General features: G+C 40.2%; 1 protein-coding gene across 1 annotated transcript; it reads right to left on the reverse strand.

Moving 5' to 3' along the window:
- Positions 1-2,180: 2,180 nt before the first annotated feature.
- Positions 2,181-12,760, reverse strand: LOC108675843. The gene is made up of 3 exons (XM_047883851.1): positions 12,596-12,760; positions 5,583-5,759; positions 2,181-3,984 (listed from the first exon to the last, which is right to left on the reverse strand). The coding sequence occupies exons 1-3, from the start codon at positions 12,740-12,742 to the stop codon at positions 3,313-3,315; spliced, it is 996 nt and encodes a 331-aa protein (XP_047739807.1). The 5' UTR covers positions 12,743-12,760; the 3' UTR covers positions 2,181-3,312.
- Positions 12,761-13,654: the final 894 nt, after the last annotated feature.

Raw genomic sequence — 13,654 nt, forward strand, 5'->3', positions numbered from 1 at the left:
TAAAATAAAAGTGTAGTTCGTTTTTTTTAATGTGTTCATACTCTAGCCATATAATATCCCCCAAATTAAAACTATACATTGAAATATATGAAATTTTTAATCATTTTTCTTCAGCTACCACTGGTTACTCCTTGCTGAACCTATCTTTTACTTTAAGATGTTTACTACCTGACCACAACGTATCCTGTAGATGCTTAATTACTATCAGACCTTTAGCTTGGTTATTACTTTGAATTCACCGGGATGCTGAGACGCGCGCTCGCCTGCGAGACGCTGATCAAGCTTTAATGGAGTTATCATCTCTGGGGTTTGGGGGAATTAAGGTAGAGCCACCCCGGTTTCCTCTTCATGAGAAGAGACAAGAGTTTAACTAAACGTGACTTGTAATCCTAATTCAAATTGTCTCCAAACTGTTATTATGTCTTTAATATTATGGAACTAGTGAGGAAAGAGTATATGCTATATTCTATAATATTCAGCATCAAGTACAAATAGTACAAATAGAATATGAAGCGTTTAATGATGATGACATCCAATCAGACGTATCCGACTAAGGTGATTCTGTATGGCTAGCATCCTCCACGCGGTCCGATCTTGTGCATGGTATCTCAGCTGATCTATAACTGCAGTCTCAGCTGATCTAGCTACAGTCTCAGCTGATCTAGCTACAGTCTCAGCTGATCTAACTGCAGTCTCAGCTGATCTAGCTGCAGTCTCAGCTGATCTAGCTGCAGTGTGCAGTTTGGCACACTACAAAGGTGCCACCCGTATCAAATATTTCAGTCAAACCGAGAGAAAAGGTCATATGCAAACTAGATAAAAATGTTATTTATGCAAAATCACGAAGGACAATATAAAAGAAATTTTAGCTCATTGGCAATCAACTGGAAGCCATGCCGTCATGCCTACAGGCGATATTTACCGGGCTTACTTAGTGCCTAAGTTTTCTAAAGTTAAATCTCTAATGCCTGGGGAATTAAGAGAATTCAAAATGTTATTTTTAAGGACGAGTCTCTCGTCTTCGAGCTGGCTAGTACGCAGGGATGAGGTTTTACCGAAATATAAACGTAATGCATTTTATAATGAATTATTTGTATTTTTTTTACATGGAAACATTTGTTGGCCTTTGGCCGCAGCAGCTTAGACACTCGTCCACAGTTGTAGTGGGGGACCACTAGCATGTACTGGCCACAATAGATATTGTAGTACTTTACATTGCGTTGGCGGGAAAATCTGAATATCCAGCACGGCTGAAGGCATGGCTGAATGCGCCAGTTATCAAGTCGTTGTCATGTGTGTGTGTATGTATATATATGAATATGCATGTATATATATATGATCGTATATATAATATTTTTAATTCAATGTGGAGCTTTTCCTTGAGCCATCGGGGTAACCACTTTTCTTCAATAAATGAATAAAATACGTTGATACCAAAAGGGTGTTGTGAAACAGCAGGAATAAACATTTATTGCAAGAGAGTATAATTACTTTCAATAATCACATTTACTAATCATGTACAGTAATATACAGTAATTGTATTATATACTTTGAATTTTTATAATGCAGCATTTGCATTTAACGAACAGCGGTCACTTTGACGTTGCCTGGGTGGTTCAGACGTTAATCACTAAATAATATAATGACACATAGGCACAAATGCGGTTTTCTTTCACTAACAAATTTATAAGTAGATATCCCACTCTTAATGATGAACCGGAACCGTTGCGGGTGATAGGAGCTCAACGGAAGCAGCAGCATGGCCAAGTATATGTCCAACAATCCCTCTTACAACTAATATAATATACCAAAAGTGTAATCTCAATTGAGGTCTTTACAGGAGTCTTCATTCAGCTTTCGTGGCACGGCAAGTTCTCAAGGTTTATCGTTTCACCAGCATATCGTTATAATCGTTGCTCAAGCCTTTAAAGTTCACGCAGAGAGATTCAGGAGAACGTGACACGGGAATTGGTGGGAATCCACGTGAATGTCAGTTCCCTCCTTCGTCTCTCTTCCGGTGCTGTCGTCTCGCTCGATGCTCTCTGCTTTTTCACAACTATTAATGTCCCGAGGCCCAACGCCATAAAATAAATAAAAAAAGAACACCATAATAACTGCTAAGTTTACATTCTTCAAAATATGAACGTAATAATTATGAATCAAACAATTTACCATGAATAAATAACCGAAATAATTAAGTATGAAAAAACTCCTAATAATTTTCAATTTTACAGTTTTCGATCAATAAATACTCTTTATAATTGTAGTCTATACAACGTACGTAATACCCTTACAAAGTCCTTGCAGTAGGTTCCATAAACTTGAACACAGAATCAACATAGAAATAAAAGAAAAGACATAGAAATATTTCCCACGGGCTGTTAAAATCAATCAAAAGGGCGCTCAAGTTGGACCAACTTTGTGTTGTTTGGTTTGTTTTTATTTTTCATTGATTATTTTTAAATCGATGACGTTTATTACAAATCAAGACCCTTGAACATTTACATATTTTCTGCAATTTGAGACAACATCGTTTACTCACTTTATAATCATTTGAAATTATTTATTGAAAGAAGTAGTCTTTGCCTGCTCGATAATTATCAATATCGATTGAGCGCCTCCTGCATGAGTTTTGGACTCGACAAAAAACCCATGAATCTTGTATTCGCCTCGCCATTTTTTGTATGGCATTAATCATATTAAGTTATAAATATAATGTGTATTAGCTTCTAAATTCTAAAATGACATTATATAGACCGAAAATCACTACCATATTAATTATTTATTTTTATCATGATTTCGATTAACTGTATAGGAATTGTATACTTGAATCGATTTCAAAATATTTATTTATTACAATCTTCTACATGAAACAAAGTTATGGCAGAAGATTTTAGGAGCTGTAGTTTAGCTCCTAAGCTACAGCTAAATTTCTCAATTGGCTTAACATTCTGGCCACTTGTACACGTTTATTAGCCGTTAAAACTAGGGGCTGCTATCTATGACCTTAAAAACGCTCGAATCATGATCAACTGGCCTTGCATTCACGCCTAACCAACGTCGATACATATTGCCAATCTGAAGACAACCACCTTTTAAAATATGTAAAAATAAGAGTATAAATTGCTTCTAATTTTTTGGTACTTTTTCAGCGAAACAGGTCACCTGTCACAATGCGTTTTGCTGATGAGCTGATAAGAAGAATTTGGATGCCTATTTCAAGTCTTTCATCTTTTTCCCAACTTCGTCAGTTGGAGTTCCTTTTCAGACGTTTGCTAATGTTGCTATTCGGATATCAATTACAGAGAAAAGTTAGTTACTTTGCTTCATATCTTTCATGTCTTCCGCTAATTTCGTCAGTTGATCAACTATCTTCGTCAACTCGAGACCCTGTGCTGAAGTTTCCCTTTTCTGCTCTTGGAGCATTTCGGAACTAACAGAAGACGATCGCCAGTTCATCTCGCGAATTTTAAGTGAACAAGCATATTTTCTGCGCCATTCCGGCACGAATTCATCGATGAGCAAGTGGGTGCGAAGAAGCGATATCGCTCGGTTTACTTGCTCCTTTTTCCTTAGTTCAGTGAACTTCTCTGTAAAGCCTCCAGAGACACAATTCAGTACCATTCCTATGATGCAGAGGATGAAGACTACTAACAACACGTTCGACAGGAGTGGGTACGATCCATTGGTGTTATCGTAAGCAAAAGTATCGTCGTAACCAAAATCTCCGAGCATCATCGTGATGGTCTTCACAAAAGAGTAAGGCATGGAACCAAAAGTCTTGTTCTCCAAAAAGATAAAATGAAAAGACACGGCAAATGCAAGCAAATAGAGAAAAAGCGGCAGAAGAAGCAGCGCGAAGGGAAATAATAGCATGGTATCAATTGGAATAAGTCCCGAGGACCATAAAATCTTGTTCAGAGTTGCCACAAAGTGAAGCCACACAAGCAGCACTGCCAGTACTTCCAGCTGCCACACGATGAACTGAAAAGTAGGTATAATTTTAATTTAAGTCAAGTCGTCAAGTATACTGAGTCTCGCTTAAAAGTGTTTTGTTTTTATGTGAGCTGTAAAAATTAACTGTAAAACTGAATACCTCTCTCATGTATAACTGGGATACCCGTGCAATGAAGAAACATGAACTCCCCTCCAAAGCATTCAACTTCTTGTATGCAGATACAACAGCTGGTGCACTTGAACTCAATTTTTTTAGATGTATATGGTTAATACCTGATCCTGATTATGAACATGAAATTGACTTTTACCACCTGGTCAATATAGCTCATGTAGGAGAGCCTTGGAGAATTGATTCGTATACCTACATTTTAGTGGAAGAACAAAATTAGATTCCGCGCGATAAAGAATTGGTTAATTCTCTTACGTTGTAAGCGCGACTGCTATGCCTGCCGTTTTACTTCAGCGCCGACCAGACAAGCAAAACTTTAACCGCGCAGGGAAAGTGAACTTGGATTTTTGGCATTTTATTTGTAACGAAGGCACAGTAAAACGTGGTAATGAGAACAGTGACATTAAACTCAAAATGAGCCCAAAGTGAACCCAAAATAAACTCAGCGGATGGCACGCACTGCAGCTAACTGATCGATATAAATGAGTTAGGTTCTGTAAACAAAGAATAACAAACTTAGGATGTAGCAATAATACTTGATCCTAGTTATTATTAACAAAATTACTATACATAAATATCTCACTCAACACAAATTTAGATGTCACAATATAACAAAATAAACTAATCCCAAATATCACACACACGAAAGATTCAACATCAGTGAAGTGCAACGCGCTTCACGACTGGTAGAATTAAAGTGACGCGTATCGAATTATCGCGAACAGCAGGATGTTTCTCTAGATGAAAATGCTAGTAAAACCAAAAAGATAAAACACTTATGAAAACATGATTATGAATTCAACAGAACAAAATATGAGAAAAAATACAACTCAGTACTCACTGCAGTGAGTGTCAGAGAGCGCATTTTCTCAAAATTGACGAAAACGTGAAGTTACGGACAGACAGACGGATGGACGGACGGACATGACGAGCACAAGAGCGCCTTTTTTCAAAAAATGAGGAAATGCGCTAAAAACTATTGAATGATCGCAAAAAATGACAAGGAAAATCGCGGTACGAAAATTAGAGACGCATGAGGCGCGGCTACAACGTGACTATTGAGCAATTATCTCCCAGCGTTGATTTTATACTGCAAATCTCAGAAATTTTATGTAGCCATCACTGACAGAATAAGCACTGCGATATATTAAAAAAATAAGTACGAAAACTTTGTATTACCCTTTTACTCTATGTTCAAACTCGTCCACACGCCTGTCCAGCTTCCTTCGCTGCAGGTGTTTCGTCGATGCTTAGCGACAGACATTTTTCTTAAAGCCTTTGAATTTAGATCAGATTTGCTTTTATCCTTTCTTATCCTCTCTCGTGTCACATTTTTTTGCTCATCACCAAAAAAACTTATTCAGTATGTAACGTGACCTCGAAGCTCTTTCGTACCAGACATCACCATCATATGTTCACCTGATAATCTTAAAGCATAATGAACAATGTTACAAACCTGTCGGCAGCCCAGGACAAAGTCACATTCGCTCAGCGCCAGCACGAGGAGCCCCAGCGACACAAGACGCAGCAGGCGCCAGACTCGGTAAACGTACTCAGTAAATGTATTTGTGGTGCCAGAGTGACGCAAAGAAAAGGGCGAGGGAAAACACTTCGTAAGTGACACACTAGAGACCTGTTGAAACATGTAATTATAAAACATTGTTAAGAAAAATACTAAGATGAACCATCCTAATTTAAGATCTTAAATGTAAATAAATTATGGAATTATTATCGGAACATAGATTTATAAAGATCACAAATGCAGTTTTGCTAAGAAGTTAATGGTTGAATTTGGGCATATCTTGACCGGGGCACCGCATGACCGGGCAGGCGATGATCTCGTGGGAATCGCTCATCGCGGTTTTATCGCCTCACAACGAGACCATCACTGATGGAAGCTGGCACCTACGTACATCGTCATGCGGTGCCCCGACGCTGCAAGACTGGCGATAGCTGAGGCTCTCATTATCAAGAGCGAGTCTTCAGCTATCAACTTTCAAACCATTAGCTACGTCAGGACGTGAAATTATTTTCCGAGTAATTTTAAATTTTGGTCTTGGAATTGCATCCACAAGCCTCTTTGTTTGTACTTATTTCATCTTAAAGTTTCTATTTTAGGTGTTGCAGAACTCTCCATTTACTTGATAGTGAATATAATACTGTCGAAACGCTGTACTAAACACTCTCTATTAAATTTTTGTCCTTTTCAAGTGTCGGTGACCACACGACGTTTCCAAACTCTAGGTTCGGGCGCACGACAGCAACAAACAACTGCTTCATCGCTTCTGCATCTAGGAACTCGAAAGAGCGTCTGGTCAGACCAAGTCGTTTATTGGCTTTATTAACTTGACCTTCAATATGCTTAGAAAATTTCAACTCGTTGTCGATATTAACTCCTAAATCTTTTTACATTGTTTACTTCGATATCTTCACTCTGTCGTTGTAACGGTGTATTCTCATACTGTAATCTTGCTATCTTGCTATGTAATCTTGCTTGCTTGCTTAATATCATGAAATATTTCAAACACGAATTCAAACTTTGTAAAATTGTAAGAAATGCTCACATATTACAAAAGTTATAATCTTTTTAAATACAAATGAGATATTTTACAATAATTCCCATACAAAATTTAAAATTCCATTGAAAATAATAGTATAGCATCTTCGGCGTTGACTAGTAAGGGTACGTACACAGTGAAAGCAGGTTTGCCCGCGCGGGCAGCCTGCTCCAACCTGCCCCAAGAATTAACATAGGATAATAATGTAAGTGTTCACAGTGAAAACCTGTACGAATAGGCTTCTGTCGACAACCTGCTTATACCTATTTACCGGAATGTACTGCACATTCTTATCTGCTCAACCTGCTTGGCATATGGTCATTTTTGAAGTAGTTGTACCTTTAAACCCTCCATTTCGAAAAATTGACACAAACAAAAAAGTCTTAGAATTCTGTTTTACATAGGAGTACCAAGTTTCAAAGTGATCCGTCCGTAAATAAAAAAGTTTTTTTCACCATATAGACGCTCCCCTTAAAGGTTAGCATTTTTGCCTGAAGAACGGCAGTACCATAAACCCTTTCAGTTTCAGCTGGTTTCCTGCTTCCTCTGTGAACCTCTCGCGCTTGTTTCAGGCGCCAGCCTCGGCAGGTAACCAGCACGCTGGCCACCTGCTTTCACTGTGTACGTACCCTAAGCCTTGATGGCCTGTCGCCTATTCTTGTATTTTTCGTGACGGTTTACAGATCAAAAACTTTTTTTTTTACCAGAACTCTTAAACTGACGGTGGTTTGGAATTATTACTGGAGTTTCATTTGTTCCGTAGGGTACTAGGCAACTGAAGTCTGAATATATGCTCCTGCATGTAAGCCTTGTCTAGTTTATTCTTGAACGTGTTCTACTCGGAGCGTCAACGATATCATCAGGGAGGCTGTTCCACATGTCGGTGACTCGAAGCGAGAAAAAGTGTTGTCGCATGGATGAGTTGCACCGCAGTTTTCTTATCTTATAGCCGTGGCCTCTGGTATTGGTTCTTATTTCAAGTTCTAATAATCCTTCTGTTACCATGTTTAAACCATGAGTATACTTCAATGAGTATACTTCTATACTTTGATAATAGACTTTGAAGCTTCATTTCTTATCTTACGTCATAATTATTTTTGCCCTTTAAGCCTGGAATTATCCTTGTACGTCTTTGAATACTCTCGACTAAATTTTTGTCTTTCAAGTTTCGATGAGCACACGGCGTTTCCAAACTCTATATAGGTTAGGGCGCACGACAGCGACAAACAACAGCTTCATCGCTTCTGCATCTGGGTACTTGTAAGAGCATCTAACATCACAAGCAATTAATTGGATTTGTTTTCTTCCGTTTCAATATGTATAGAAATTTTCAGTTCCATGACGACATAAACTCCCAGATCTTTTTCCACTGCCGACTTTTCAATCATAACTCTTCGGTTGCAACCATATGTCTTCTCATGTTGTACGCTTGCTCTTCATTTCCTGCATCGGTTAAATACTTTTTACTTGTCAGCATTAAAACGCAGTTGACACGCAACAGCCCAGCCAACTAAACTATCAGGATCTTTTGGCTTTTGCACTATGTTTGACACACCCTCAACGGTATCGTAAACTTTGTGTCGTCGGCATACATGGAGCACACTTATGACATTTCTCTTGGCATCGTTTATACAGGGTAGGCCAAAAGTCACTGACCCTTTTTATTTTTTATTATCTTTTTTATTTCTTAATATTTTTTATTTACTGAATATTTTTTTACTTTTTTCAGATCCTGGAAATTAATTATAGAGAAAATCAGTACTGCCATCCGTGCACAAATTGTAAAATTTTACAATCAAATCAAGGCTTAATAATTCAAACCCAAAAAGCCAATCGCAGGCATTTAAATGTGAGAGACAATAACCACAAGCACCCACAAGATTTCCCCCGCAATCTTTAATGGAGCTAATGGAAAACATCACTAGAGAAATATGAGAAATAAGCCCAGAAACTATGGAAACGGTTATGGCAGAGGTAATCGAAAGAGCTACAATTTGTGCAGCAGAAAATGGAAGGCATATGAAGAATGTTATTCATCACACTTAGCGATAAAGTTTCTAAAGATTCCTAAAATTAAATTTGTGATAGAAAATCAATTTCCATCGCCTTGACTTTGTGACACTAAAATTGTATGCATATAACTGTTAAAATAAAAAAGTTATTAACCCTGTAAAAACAACAGGGAGTTAAAAAACGACAAGTTTTTACCCTGTTAAAACAACTAATAAAACAGGCTTAAGAACGCTTCCTTTTGGCACGTAACTGCGCACTGTTGTCCAGTCTGATACGGACTGCCAGGACGATAGTTACCGGGGCTACCCTTGTCACCCTTTTTTAACAGAGTACGCTGAGCTTTTTTCCGATCGGCCGGTAAAGTCCCTTCGTTGAAGGTTTTTTGAGAGCATATTGTCAGAAAGCCGACTAGGACGGTTACTTCTTTGGAAAATCTATGATGGAAACCGTCTGATCCACTCAAACTAGTTTGCTTCGAGCCTATACCGGGCGCTCCTTATGACCTTATGATTAGTTTAGGACTTCGTAGTCCACGGTCAAGCTGATGTTCCGCCTTCGTCGTCTTTCGTCTCCGAGTCGTCGCTAGGCAAGTCACCCCGCCCTCGGGTCCCGGATGTAGCANGTCTCTTGAATGTTGCAAGGGTGAACTCCCCTCCTCTCAGCGCTTTTGGTAAGGTATTAAAGAGCCTCGGTCCTACCACGGACAGTGATCCCTCACGAAGAGTCTGTACTCTGGCCGCGGCTCGGTTATTACATGGGGGAATCCTGCACAGGCTGCCGCTTATTTCGTTATAATATGTCACTATTCTTGAAGTCTCGCATTCAAAGTTGGGAGCCAGTCCGGTTATCATCTTCCAAGTGTACACTATGATATACCTCTCTCTCCTCCTCTCCAGTGAGTACAGTCCCAGGTGTTTCAGCCTGTCCCAGTAGTTCAGGTCCAGCTCCCTTATGCCGCTGATCCTGAACGTGAAGGTCCGCTGCACTTCCTCCAGTTTCCGCACAGCACCCGCCTTGAGCAGCGCCCAAAGCTGCAGGCAGCAGTATTCAAGATTGGGGAGCACTAGGGCTCTGAAGAGTGTAATCATTAGCGCTGCGTCTCTTGTTCGAAATGTCCGCCAGATCCACCCCATCCATGGTCTCTCTCGCGCAACTATTTCCTCGATGTATTCATCGAACGTGGCTTCAGTACATATCAACACTCGAACTTTTCAACACTAACTTTTCGGGGTTTTAAAGCCAAACCCATGGTTTGAAAACCACAGATCTCGAACTAGTTGCTTCTCTTTAATTTCTGTGCCATCTGATGCCAAGTAGCGATGTGGCATCCCGATCTCTGTGCCAACTCTGTTTCTCATTACTTCAAACTTGGTGCCGTTGAATTGCATGTTATTCACTAGGGCCCAATCATAGATTGTCGACAAGTCGTCTTGTAACCTCTCGCAGGCTATGTATGTCCTCTGTGATCTTCATCAGCACTCTTGTATCGTCCGCAAATGACGATGTAGATGCGTTGGTAAATTCTGTAGTGGCTGAGAGATTATTATAATCCCCTTGAGATTTTCAGGTGTAAAGCTGTATTTTGTCGCATATTTGATACCGTAAATATGTACGGTTCTCGTAGTCTTTGGCGTTAGCCATATCAAATAGTCTAAATAAAAATAATCATCATTGTAAGCCAGTTAATCATGGCCAGTTTTGATATCTATAGATCCCATATTATTGTAATAGTTTTAAGATTTCGTAATAGCAGTTATTTCGTGTAATCACAGTTAACTCTAGAACAAAACTAAACAGAACCAAGCGTCATGGCAACATTCTACCCCACGCTCACTTTTGCCGCGTCGTCCACCATACTAACTTGTGCTGCTTGTGGTGTAAAATTTGAATTGTTCACTGGGCCTTCATCTTATATTCACTAAGATAATAAACCATATGAAACCTTGAACTCGTACACCCCTATTAATGCTATTATCATACAATCCTATATAGGGAGTTAGCCACAAACCAATTCAATCGCCAGTTAACTCTACTGTTCATCCGCGTAATTACTCCAACGTCGCTCATTATACGCTATCGCATCATAACCTCTTATTGCATAACCACCAAAGTTATGAGTCGATATCGGCGATGTGAATGAGGAAGAGGATCGGTCCAAGCACAGAGCCCTGTGGCACACCGCTTTTCACATTCGTTTCTCTCGATTTTGAGTTTCCAATTGCGACAGCTTGTATTCCCCAACAGTCTCAGCTTTCTGAAGAGCACCCCATGGTCAACTTTGTCAAAGGCTTTAGCAAAGTCCAGGTATACTACATCCACGCTAGCACCCTCCTCCAGTAGGGGCGATAAGGTGGTGATGGTGATCGAGTAACTGTGACACACAGGAACGATTTCGTCGGAAACCATGTTGTCCGTTATTAAACAGGTCAGCCTCTTCTATGTACTGGACAAGCCTCCACTACCTTCTCAAAAACCTTGATCACATGTGAGGTCAAGGTCACCGGTCTGCAATTTTGAGGTCGTCTCTCTAGCCTCCTTTGTGGATTGGCGTTATCAGTCCTACTTTTAGGCCCTCGGGAATAATTCCCTCCATCATCGAGGCTTTCCAGAGCATTGTGAGCGGGGCCTTCAGAGTTCCAACACACTTCTTCAACATCACTGCCGGAATTCCATCCGGTCCTGGTGCTGAGAACATCGCCAATTCTTTGATACTTATTTCCATATCTTCTGGCCTAAACTCAATGTTCTCCAGCCCCCATTCTCCTAGCAGTTCCTGGATAACTTCGATTTCTTTCTCCTCCCTTGAGTAGCGGGGGTTACTGAAAACTGATTCAAACTGCGATCCCAGTAACTCACACATGCCCAGGTCTGAGGCTGGTCATCTCCGACAAGGACATCGTTATCCTTCAGCGGGCCCACTGGCGTCTTTATTTTAGCCTTGGACTGGGCGTATTTGAAAAAGTACTTCGGGTTCTCTCTGATTACCTCCACTACTCGTTCCTCGGCAGCTTGTTCTTCCATCCTATGCGAGTCCTGCAACATGAGTTCCATTTCGTTGTGCAAATCTACTAGTCTCTGTCTCCTCAGATCACTAGTGGATTCAGCTATTTGTTTATTCAAACGTGTGCGTTTTCTTATGAGGATTCGTCGGTTTCCCGGAATGCTGCGGACTTTGGGGCCCGTTTTTCTCGGGGTATGACGCACACATACCTGTGCTAGTTTCTCATAAAGTTTTGTGTAAATTTCCTCTACATTCACATCGTGAAACACTTCTCTCCAGTCAGTTTCGTCAAGTTCATTCCATATTGCATCCCAATCCGCTCACCTATGGTGTTAATTAAGTAAGTATAGCCTTGGGCTGGGTAAGTTCCAATAGTCGTATCCACCATCACCAGGCGGTGGTCTGACATTGAGGTATCTTCAACCCGAGCGTCAACCACCATATGATCAGTAAAGAAGAGATCGACGATATTTCGTTCCCTTGTCGGCAAGTGTGACTGAGCAAATGTTCCGCAGCGAACTTCACTAGTTTGGCTTCTTGACTTCAGTTGCAGTCACCAACCTCCACGTCGCCCAGACTTATCCAACGGATACATGGGAGATTAAAGTCTCCCCCATTATTAGGCTGGGGGCTGGTTCACCCAGTACAGCCACCCTGATTTCTATTTCCTTCAGGGTTTTGTTAAAACTATCCGATGGGCAAGCAGGCGGTCTATAGACTATGGCTACGCAGAGGTCAAGTCTTTTATGTGGAGTAGTACGTGTTCCATCCGGAACACGTACTTTTTGTCCATGGGGTCATTCACAAGTGAATTCAGCAGAGTTTCCAGATTCAATATAGCTGGAATACTGTTCAAAATAATAAATTCAAATGATACCTGCACAAATATATACTCACTCTGCGTATAAGTTTGTACTCGATGAGCACATGGACAATAAGCAGTATGATAGTGAGGACCTCCAAGACGACGACGCTCGGTGCGTGCTGATACAGGTGATGAACGGCGCAGACGGAGCGGTTCCAGGCGGCAGACGACACCTCCATTTCGCCTGCTGAGTCCCAGCTGGCTGCAAGTGAAACATTTCATCTACGTAGTATTCCATGAATCAATAATAAATTCAAAACTGAGCTGAATTAATGATAGACATTTACATCTGGATTACCATGCATAAACACGTTGTACGAATTAGAGACAATTGACTAACTCAGAATAAAAGTTTCTAAAGTTTTTTTCCGAGTCCCGGGGTTTTAGTGGCTGAGTGGTATTGCTACCGCAGTGAATTTATCGGTATTGAACTTAAATTGATGATGAAATTAGTGGTGTTGCTGGTGGAAAACGCAGAAAGAAGAATAATTTTACAAAACTTGGTCACTAAAGTGGAACTGAAGTACTACATGAAATGAAAAGACGATGTAAGAATAATCATTTTACTTGTTTTTCATTTCTAGAGTTTCTTAGGTATGTGTGCTAACTAATCCGGCCACTGGCGGATTTGAAACGTGTGTGGGTTCGCATTTATCACCAATATTTACGGTTTGTGTATTTAAAATTACCAGGGGGGACCCAAATGAAACCGGTCTGATTTTTTAAAGATTTATTTATTCATCCAAAATCTTCTGGCAGAATTTGTTAAAGTGAACTCCAAGTCACTTGCGACCGTTCCGCATCAATACTTTTACGTGAATCTCCAGGGATTGGGTCCATAATTTTTTAACATCTTTTTCACTGCGGTAAGCGAAAGGTCGACCTGAGCGAGGTTGTCATCAATTGACATTTCCCCTTATTTCAAGCAGGAAAACCACTCTGCGTTCCTTCCATAGCATCATCCTTGAAGCATTTCCTTCCCAATTTTTCTTCCCAACAGAAAAAAACAAATTTAGATGGCAGCACGTTGCTCACGAAAATCAGCCTTCGTAAAAAAACGACGAGCACGCAAAACAAGTGTCGCAAAAACA

This window comes from Hyalella azteca, unplaced genomic scaffold (assembly GCF_000764305.2).
Source record: "Hyalella azteca isolate HAZT.00-mixed unplaced genomic scaffold, Hazt_2.0.2 contig13843, whole genome shotgun sequence".
In the NCBI taxonomy this organism is placed as follows: Eukaryota; Metazoa; Arthropoda; class Malacostraca; order Amphipoda; family Hyalellidae; genus Hyalella; species Hyalella azteca.

Bases quoted from the DNA above. Each gene is read 5' to 3' on its own strand.
- LOC108675843 (XM_047883851.1), bottom strand. From the start codon at position 12,742: ATGGAGGTGTCGTCTGCCGCCTGGAACCGCTCCGTCTGCGCCGTTCAT. The intron at 5,760-12,595 runs GTGAGTATATAT...ATGTTTCAACAG, and splicing joins AGTACAAACTTATACGCAGA to GTCTCTAGTGTGTCACTTAC. The intron at 3,985-5,582 runs GTTTGTAACATT...CCTACTTTTCAG, and splicing joins TTGTCCTGGGCTGCCGACAG to TTCATCGTGTGGCAGCTGGA.